Source organism: Epinephelus lanceolatus, chromosome 19 (genome assembly GCF_041903045.1).
Source record: "Epinephelus lanceolatus isolate andai-2023 chromosome 19, ASM4190304v1, whole genome shotgun sequence".
Classification (NCBI taxonomy): Eukaryota; Metazoa; Chordata; class Actinopteri; order Perciformes; family Serranidae; genus Epinephelus; species Epinephelus lanceolatus.
The window spans coordinates 41,849,920-41,859,810 of record NC_135752.1 but is presented as its reverse complement, the minus strand read 5'-3'; the positions used below and the strand labels follow the sequence as shown (position 1 = coordinate 41,859,810).

Genomic DNA, 9,891 nt, shown 5'->3' with positions numbered 1-9,891 from the left:
ATAACAATGGAAGTTTATAGAGTGATTTCTAATGATGTCACCTAAAGGAAGCATATATAGAGTAAATAGGATTGGTCCGAGCACAGAACCTTGCGGAACTCCAAAACAAACTTTGGTACGTAAGGATGATTCATTATGAACGTGAACAAACTGAAAACGATCAGATAAATAAGATTTAAACCAGCTCAGTGCAGAACCTTTTAGGCCAATTAAGTGATCCAGTCTCTGCAGCAGAATTTGATGGTCAATTGTGTCAAACGCCGCACTAAGATCTAATAAAACAAGTACAGAGACAAGTCCTTTGTCTGAAGCAATCAGAAGGTCATTTGTAATTTTAACTAGTGCTGTCTCAGTGCTATGATGCACTCTAAATCCTGACTGAAATTCCTCAAATAAATTATTATCATGGAGAAAATCACACAGCTGGTCTGTGACTACTTTCTCAAGGATCTTTGACATAAAGGGAAGATTAGATATTGGTCTATAGTTGGCTAACACCTCTGGATCCAGGGTGGGCTTTTTTAGTAGAGGTTTAATTACAGCTACCTTAAAAGACTGTGGTACATAGCCTGTTAATAAGGATATATTGATCATATCTAATATATGAGTGTTAACTAAAGGTAAGACCTCCTTAAGTAGCCTAGTTGGGATGGGGTCTAAGAGACACGTTGATGATTTAGATGAAGAAATCACTGCGGTCAATTCTTGAAGAGAAATTGGGGAGAAGCAATCTAAATATATATTAGGTCTTACAGCTGTGTTTGAGGTTAGATAGGTACTATCTGAGGGCAGGAGGTCATGAATTTTGCCTCTAATAGTTAGAATTTTGTCATTAAAAAAGCTCATAAAATCATTACTGCTAAGGGCTAAAGGAATACAAGGCTCAATAGAGCTTTGACTCTCAGTCAGCCTGGCTACAGTGCTGAAAAGAAACCTGGGGTTGTTCTTGTTTTCTTCTATTAATGCTGAGTAATAGTTTGCTCTGGCATTGCGGAGGCCCCTCTTATAAGTTTTGAGACTGTCTGTCCAGATTAAACAAGATTCTTCCAGTTTGGTCAATCGCCAATTCCTTTCAAATTTTCGCGATATTTGTTTTAACTTACGGGTTTGAGAGTTATACCAAGGAGCGAACTTTCTTTACTTTGTTGACTTCTTTTTAAGAGGAGCTACAGAGTCGAGTGTTGTTCGCAGCGAGCCTACGGCGCTATCGACAAAATGATCAAAGTCGGTACAGGAAACCTCTGTTACTGAGGGACTTGGTATTGAATTTAACGACGGAGTAATCTTTTCCTTAAATTTTGCGACAGCACTATCTGATAAGCATCTAGTATAGTAACTGTTGCTGAGTGGCGTGTAATCAGGTAAAAAGAAATCAAAAGTAATCAAATAATGATCCGATTACGAGCTTTCAAATTATTTATAGTCTAGTTTAGGTTTAGGACTGATTAACAGACTAGAATTAAAAATGGCTGCAACTCCCCCTCCTCGGCCGCTGCCTCGAGGAATGTGGGTATTATTATGACTGGGAGGAGTGGATTCATTTAGACTAACATATTCATCTTGACACAGCCAGGTTTCAGTGAGACTGAGTAAATCAATATGATTATCTGATATTAATTCGTTTACTAACACTGCTTTAGACGATAGAGACCTGATATTTAACAGTCCGCATTTAATTCTCCTGTTTTGTCTTTCTGTCACAGAAGAGGTTTTAATTTTTATGAGGTTGTTATGCACAACTCCTCTTTGTTTAATTTTAGATTTAAATAATTTAGGTGGTCGGGGGACAGACACCGTTTGTGTAAAACTATGGGTGGGTAACTGCACTAAAAGCTCAGAGAAGCATGTAAGACTTTGACTCTGAGTCCAGGGGCCTCATTTTTAAAACTGTGCGTAGGAAAGATCACTACAAATGGCGTACGGAGGAAACACAGGAAATGTGTGCGCACAAAAACTACCTGATATATAACACAGTGTGCACGCACGTCCTACGCCTGTTTCCAGTTATAAATCACAATCAACTCTAAAGTTGGCGCACCTGAGGGAGTGCCTTGCCCCGCCTATATGTGGCTATAAAAGGTCGGGGGAACACCCTTGATACATATTCATTCATACCGAGACTGAAGATGGCCCAAGAGCAAAAACAGCAAAGAAACGAAGTTTCACGCAATGTGAAGTGGAAATTCTTGTAGATGAGGTGGAAAAAATAAAAACTGTGTTGTTTCTTGGGCACAGTGTGGGCATTACTAATGCCAAAAAGGCGGAAGAGTGGCAGCATGTGGCAGATGCTGTCAACAACGTTGCCTCAGAGGGACATACTGCGGCCAAAATTAAGAAGAAATGGTCAGACATAAAAGTGGAGGCAAAAAAGCCCCTGGCCCTACACAAAAGAAGTGTATGTGCGACTGGTGGGGGAAAGGGGACACCGGAGCTCACCCCCACAGATGAGAAGCTAGCAGGGATAATCGGCGAGTCCCTCTTAAGTGGCGTGGTGACAGAGGCGGAGGGGGACATAGATGCGCCAGAAGCACCAAATGTGCCAGAAGCACCGGATGATGCAGGTAAGTGTATGTCTTGTTTGAAATTGCAATAAAATGAACATGTACAGTACAAACACAACTGAGATGTCATTCACAAAAGTTGAATTTATTTAAAGTTGAATAATTTGGCTTTGCCACCCCCGAGTGTTCCAGCAGTGGTGCTCCACCTGTGGCTGGAGAGGCCGGAGATGCCACAGCACCTTGTGCGTCCTCCCGCAGCGGCCGTGTCCTGACAGATGCAGTCCTGCAAGTGCAGAGGGACACAATCACTGCAGTTAACGAGGAGGCCAACGAGTTGCGGGACATCAAAACTGTCTTAACAGCCGTAAATGACACACTTAAACAGTTGGTAAATAAAAAATAATTTCTCTATCTCTTGTGTGTTTGTTATATGCGTTGCATCACCTCCAGACGCTGGCGCACAGCAGCAGCATTTTGCTCACACACGGGGGGGGGGGGGTGGGTGTCGGGGTCAGGGATGACATTGGCCTCAGGTGGTGGTGGTGGCACATTCTCCCTCTGTGCCATGTTGTGTAGCACAGCACAAGCCCTCACAGTCTTACACACCTGCAGGACAAAAATAGTTTTATGCAACGGTTTAACAGCCTAACATTTTGATGATGTCTTTTTTTAATTGAAAAGATCTAAACAGTCTCTCTAGGAAATGGAAATAATACACAATCCTTACACACCTTTGCAGGTGTGTAAGACAAACGCCCTCCTGTGGCATCGAGGCACCGCCACCTTCCTTTGCAACACGCGTCTGGCTGTGATGCACGTTGTAACGGCGTTCCTCTGCGCTCTGTGGGTTTTGAAACGGGGTAAGCAGCCATCGTCCACTGTCACCTGCAAGGTGAGAGAATGGTGAATTAGGTACTGCAGTAGAGTGTAATTGCAATATTTCAACATGAACAATCCTTACCTACAAGCCAGCCATGTACCATTGTGACAAACCAATGATACCTCCTAACACGTCTGGCATAATGCGGCCGAAGGTACAGTAGGCTGGGATATCCCCGACCTGTCAGCAAGTTCCCTCTGGAAGGTGCCAGTTGCCAGGAAACCGAGTGTTGTTACCACCTGCAGAGGGACTGGCACGGCGTGGTTCCTGTGGGTGCTCCTCTGTAGTGCCGGGCCCAACGCATCACAGAGGTCCAGGATCACAGCGCGTGCCAGTTGAAACCGGCTCATGAGCCACTCGTCATCATGGGCCAATGCATCTTGCTGGTCCCTGAAGAGCCGCTCCCCCCAAAGTCTCCCATCTGCTGCATCCTCGAGCAGTGCCAAATAAGCCATTGTGTGTCTTTACGCATTGTGAGTGTGTGCCTTTTTATATCTTAATATCTTAATTGTCTGACGAGATACAGGTGTGTATGAGATAACGACAAATTATCTTTGTCTTTATTTAGCAAGAGTGAAAACATTGAATTTACTCTCAGGGGGATTAATAAAGTAAATAAACTAAACTATTTATCATCCTGAATCATGTATTACGTGAGTATTAATCACACAGGAGTTTATGTACTGTAAAAACGGCTTTATTTATTTTTTCCAAATTACCTCTTCATATCATCTGTGAGAGGTCATATTTTTGATTTATTTTACACACAATAGTATCAGAAGGACGTTTCGTCCTTCTGCCATCGGAGTTGCAGTTTCTCATTTCTCCAGTTTATGTGCGTACGGCAGGGTCAGAGTTTGCGTGGTGGACCGCACATTCTCCCTTCAAGTTTGTTTTTTATAAATCCCAAACTTTGCTTAAGAGTGGCGTACGCCTTCTTTTGTGTGTATGCAGCCTTTATAAATGAGGCGCCTGATCTCAACTCTGGATTGTCAGGTTTTTGAATTACTAATAATCTTTGCCAGGTTTCTAGATATGAGAGCAGCTCCATCCAAAGTGGGATGAATGCCAAAAGTTTGCAAATTATTAATGAAACCCACATTGTTTGCTGGACACCACCTGGACAGCCAGCGATTAAATGATGACATGCAGCTAAACATGTCATCAGTGGTCAGATTTGGGCGGGGTCCAGAGAAAACTATGGAGTCCGACATAGTTTTAGCGTATTCACACACTGAGGCAATATTAATTTTAGTGACCTCCAATTGGCGTAACGGGGTGTCATTGCCGCCGACGTGAATAATGATCTATAACAAATGTATTTGAGACAGGCCTTTAATTGAGACAGGCTTATATTTGAGACAGGCCTTTATCCGTCAGCGTGTCAACATCACCGGGCTGGTTAAAGAGAACAGGCCTCTTAACTGAAGATTTGGGATAATCAGATTTTTTAAAAAAAAAATTTATTTAACCTTTATTTAACCAGGCAAGTCATTAAGAACAAATTCTTATTTACAATGGCGGCCTGGCAAAAGGCAAGAGCCTCTTGAGGAGAAGGGGACAGGGATTAGAGGGGTATCAAAAGATAAAAGAAACAGCAACACATACAACGTGCACCACATAAGGGACAAACAGCATAAAGTGGCTAACAGAGAGCAGCATCACGCAGCATAGCAGCAACAAAAATAGAGCACACATGCAGCAGAACGGACAATGCAACATCGGCAAAAACAAAACAAGCAATGCAACAAACAACAAACATACAAACAGACAACAACAAATAGCAAGATAGACTGGCAGAGCAGCAGATTACTTCAAATGGTAATCAGATTACTGATTCTGCTAATCTGAATACTCCTGAAGGTAATCAGATTACTGTAAAAGGGTAATCAGATCACATCTGAAGGTAATCAGATTGCAGCCGAAGGTAATCAGATTACAACTGAGGGTAATCAGATCACACCTGAAGGTAATCAGATTCCTTCTGAGCATGTTCTGTGCTGATGAACGAAACAAACGTCATGTTTGAACTTTTATTTTAAATACAATCTTTAAACTTTATTTAAATGAACAAAATTAAAATTCAGTTCAATCTTCTTCGATTATTGATTCATTTTATTATTGAAACGTGAAAATGTGTTGTCAGTCGTTCTTTTCTCTGATTCGATGTCTGCTGCAGTGGTGCAGGAAGCACCAGACGCCCTCCCAGCAGATGACGGCAGCAGTCGTCATAGTGACCAGCAGGGCGGCAAAGGTGTCCACGCTGTGATACTGGAACCAGTTCAGGTCATGTGACGCCAGCCGCAGGTGTCGCGCTCCGCCGTGTCGCATCACAAACTCCACCCAGAAGACAGCAGTGCTCAGCGGCGCCACCGCGCGGTCGTGGTGCAGCACTGACAGATGCTGCATGCTGGACCTGTAGCTGAGCATCATGGGGGTAAAAAATGGTCACACTGGTGTTTTATTAATAAATGTTAATATGCTTTTATCTTGAAGGAGCTGATTCAGCAGGAAGTCAGGGCTCTTATTTTGAAAAGAAATGTCAGGAAATAATCATGAACTCAAACTTCCTGTGATGTCATCCTCACCTCGGCTCGTTGATGACAGCATGCAGCGCCTCTGTCAGCTTGTCAGATGTCAGGTGGTTGAAGTCCAGGACGATGGCAGCGCCGCGGCGGCTGAAATGGGCGAGATTATTGGGCTGATCTGCGAACAGTGGGACTCCAACCAGCGGCACGGCGTGATACACAGCTTCATACAGACCATTGGTGCCGCCGTGTGTCACGAACGCTCTCGTCTTCGGGTGACCTGAGAGGGAACCGTGTAAACGTGTTCAGATCATTCCAACCTGACAGCGCCCGTCTGTGTATCATACTGCCACGACAGGTGACGTCTGGCGTTGGAGTTTGAGGCAGAAATCTGACAAAGCGGCGAATTTTAGGAAGTTGGAATGAGAACAGGCTGCTGTGTGTGTATGTGTGTGTGTGTGTGTGTGTGTGTGTTTGCACCCAGCAGGTCGTTCTGAGGGATCCAATCAAACAGCTCAGTGTTTGCTGACAGTGTCTTCGGAGTTTCTCCTCTGAACCTCCAAATGACCTGAAAATAAAACAAGTGTCAGGTGGAAGGTGTCAAGTGGAAAGTGTCAGGTGGAAGGTGTCAAGTGGAAAGTGTCAGGTGGAAGGTGTCAAGTGTCAGGTGGAAGGTGGAAGGTGTCAGGTGGCTGCCATGATGCTGCCAAGATGCTGCCATCATGCCATCATGATGCCACCATGATACCATCATGATGCTGTCATGATGCCGCTACGATGCCACCATGATGCCACCATGATGCTGCCAAGATGCCACCAGTAAGAACCAGTCCTGACATCACAGGTCTTGGTTCAGTTCGAGTATAAAGTGATGCAGTAAAGTATCTGAAGTACTCAGTTACTTTCCCCCACCGATTGATCAGCCCATCAGATGCTCAGTTTTCCTGACAACCCTGAACCCATATTTCTCTCTCTGTATGTGGGTGGAGCTTCTGACCTTCTGTGGAATTCGTCCCAAGGCAGCAGCGATGACATCAGCACGCTCTGTCGTCAGGTTGGTTACCATGGAGCCGAAGGAAACCACCACCACACCGGCATCACCCGAACTCTGCACAAACGCCTCCAGGTCCTGGAAGATGTGACATCATCGTTACATCATCCTCACTATCTTCATCATTGCTATCGTCACCATACATGTCTGAAGATTTGTAGAATTTCAAAATAAATCTTCCTGTCAGTTCATGCCTCTGGCAGCTGATTGGCTGGTTTACAGTGCAGACCGCCCACATGTTTGAAGTTGGGCGGGGTCGGTCGCGGCGTCTCCAGGTCCCAGAAGGTCCTGATGAGCCAAATGTCGGCATTCCCCAGAGTCCTGCAGATGCTGCTGGGACTTCCTGTCCACACAGGAAACAGCACATCAGGCTTTTATTCTGAAAGGACAGGTTTTATTTTCTCAGGATTTTTAATTATCATTTTTTATTTTGATGTTTTTGTTTGTTCGTTTTCACATTTTGACTTTAAGATCACAGGAAGTGGACACTCAGTGTTACAGGAAGTGGACACTCGGTCTTACAGGAAGTGGAACAGTTTGTTCCTTCTGGGCCTCCATACCAGACGAGTAACTGAGACGAGTAACTGAGGAGATCAATACAACTGATTGAGTATTGAAGAATGGAACTCTAACCTTTGACTTCGCTGTAGTAGTTATCAATCAGTCCCATGAACAGCTCAGACACTGCTGACACCATCATGTATGTCATGGTGTTGATCAGCCTCTCCCCAAATGTCATGCGGTCGCTGTATGGTAGCGGAGCCACCGGGACGTAGGAGGGCGGCGCTGGCGCGTGGCCGCAATGCCGCTCCAGGACGCTGCCGAATGAGAAGCGCAGCGAGATGATGAGCGGCAGGCTGAGCACATCAGCCACCAGGTCGCCACACATCACCATCGGGTCCAGCAGGACGGCGTCAAATGCGGCAGTCCTCAGAGTCGCCATCAGCTGCTCGCTCTTCAACATGGAGTCACACTGCTGCTTCCCGAAGACGAGCGACCGGCGCATGAAATCAACAACCTTCAGAAAGTTCTGCAGCGAAGACGAGACATGAGACTCGTACATAGAGAAGTGGATGAAGTCCTTTGTGAGGCTGTGAAACTCGGCTCTGCTGAATGGGACCTGGAGAAAAAAACAAACAAGCATCCAACCATCTGCTGAGTCGTAATCAAAACATTTGAAACAGAAAACATTGAAACATGTCGGACATGAGAACTTCCTGTCACAGATGTTCAGTTGTTTCTGTGTTTCTGATGTCTGACATCAGAACTGATGTCTCTCTGGTTCTTCTTCATGTGTCACACGGGCCCCAGTAAAGCGTTCAGGGGTTACCTGCCAACAACTGACCGCACAGCTCGGTGACATCACATCTCGAGACAACTTATTTTTTGTCTCAGTAGGAAGTCAAGAAGAGAAACTGAATGTGGCTGTCGGTAAAAATCACATCATGTGACGTCTGAACTGGATGTTACCTTGTAAACCAGGAAGTTGAACTTGGCTGCATCGCGGCGGTTGTTGTAGTCGACTGATGGCGAGGCGTCTGAAACTAAAATGGTGACAGAGTGGTTCCTCCTCACTAGCTCTTCCATGATGCTCCGCATGTTCAACCAGTGGCTGTACTCGCCTGGGAACACCAGAACATGGCCGCCATCAGCTGGAGCGTTGGGATGGAGGAGGAAGAGGAGAACGAGAGTAAGAAGAAGCGGAGGAACAGGAGGAGCAGGAGGAGGAGAGCCCTTCATCATGACTACTCGTCTGTGTTCTGTGTGAAATCTGCAAACAAGCTGAAGCTCCAAAGTCCAGACTGATCAGAGGTCGCTCACAGAAAAGAGCCGAGCGCTGTCAGATCACCTCATGACATCATGTCTCCAGCCACCGCCTCATGTTTTCACCTTTTCATTTTGTTTTCAAACTGACGGCCGCTCTGAGTGAGGTCAATGTGTACATCACTTTTTACAGTCCCCAGGAAACACTTTACTTCCTGTTTTCATTCAGGTGTTCTTCTTTAACCGTGTTTGTGACAGCAGGTAAATTTAACAGGAAGTTAAGCAGGTACATAGATTTAAATAAATATATACAGTACAGGCCAAAAGTTTGGACACACCTCCTCATTCAATGCGTTTTCTTTATTTTCATGACTATTTACATTGTAGATTCTCACTGAAGGCATCAAAACTATGAATGAACACATGTGGAGTTATGTACTTAACAAAAAAAGGTGAAATAACTGAAAACATGTTTTATATTCTAGTTTCTTCAAAATAGCCACCCTTTGCTCTGATTACTGCTTTGCACACTCTTGGCATTCTCTCCATGAGCTTCAAGAGGTAGTCACCTGAAATGGTTTTCCAACAGTCTTGAAGGAGTTCCCAGAGGTGTTTAGCACTTGTTGGCCCCTTTGCCTTCACTCTGCGGTCCAGCTCACCCCAAACCATCTGGATTGGGTTCAGGTCCGGTGACTGTGGAGGCCAGGTCATCTGCCGCAGCACTCCATCACTCTCCTTCTTGGTCAAATAGCCCTTACACAGCCTGGAGGTGTGTTTGGGGTCATTGTCCTGTTGAAAAATAAATGATGGTCCAACTAAACGCAAACCGGATGGGATGGCATGTCGCTGCAGGATGCTGTGGTAGCCATGCTGGTTCAGTGTGCCTTCAATTTTGAATAAATCCCCAACAGTGTCACCAGCAAAACACCCCCACACCATCACACCTCCTCCTCCATGCTTCACAGTGGGAACCAGGCATGTGGAATCCATCCGTTCACCTTTTCTGCGTCTCACAAAGACACGGCGGTTGGAACCAAAGATCTCAAATTTGGACTCATCAGACCAAAGCACAGATTTCCACTGGTCTAATGTCCATTCCTTGTGTTTCTTGGCCCAAACAAATCTCTTCTGCTTGTTGCCTCTCCTTAGCAGTGGTTTCCTAGCAGC

General features: G+C 45.2%; 1 protein-coding gene across 2 annotated transcripts; it reads right to left on the bottom strand.

Moving 5' to 3' along the window:
* Nucleotides 1–5,412: 5,412 nt before the first annotated feature.
* On the bottom strand, nucleotides 5,413–8,840 carry LOC117269264 (UDP-glucuronosyltransferase 2A1-like). 2 transcript variants are annotated; one of them, XM_033646178.2, is made up of 7 exons: nucleotides 8,431–8,840; nucleotides 7,594–8,080; nucleotides 7,155–7,303; nucleotides 6,907–7,038; nucleotides 6,390–6,477; nucleotides 5,970–6,189; nucleotides 5,413–5,797 (listed from the first exon to the last, which is right to left on the bottom strand). In XM_033646178.2, the coding sequence occupies exons 1-7, from the start codon at nucleotides 8,701–8,703 to the stop codon at nucleotides 5,524–5,526; spliced, it is 1,623 nt and encodes a 540-aa protein (XP_033502069.2). In that variant the 5' UTR covers nucleotides 8,704–8,840; the 3' UTR covers nucleotides 5,413–5,523. The 2 variants fall into 2 exon arrangements, with proteins under 2 accessions (XP_033502069.2, XP_033502068.2); XM_033646177.2 differs by having other exon boundaries at nucleotides 5,413–5,803; nucleotides 8,431–8,832.
* Between the last annotated feature and the right edge of the window lie 1,051 nt (nucleotides 8,841–9,891).

Bases quoted from the DNA above. Each gene is read 5' to 3' on its own strand.
- LOC117269264 (XM_033646177.2), bottom strand. From the start codon at position 8,703: ATGATGAAGGGCTCTCCTCCTCCTGCTCCTCCTGTTCCTCCGCTTCTT. The intron at 8,081-8,430 runs GTAACATCCAGT...TTTTTTCTCCAG, and splicing joins TCAACTTCCTGGTTTACAAG to GTCCCATTCAGCAGAGCCGA. The intron at 7,304-7,593 runs GTTAGAGTTCCA...CTGTGTGGACAG, and splicing joins CTACTACAGCGAAGTCAAAG to GAAGTCCCAGCAGCATCTGC.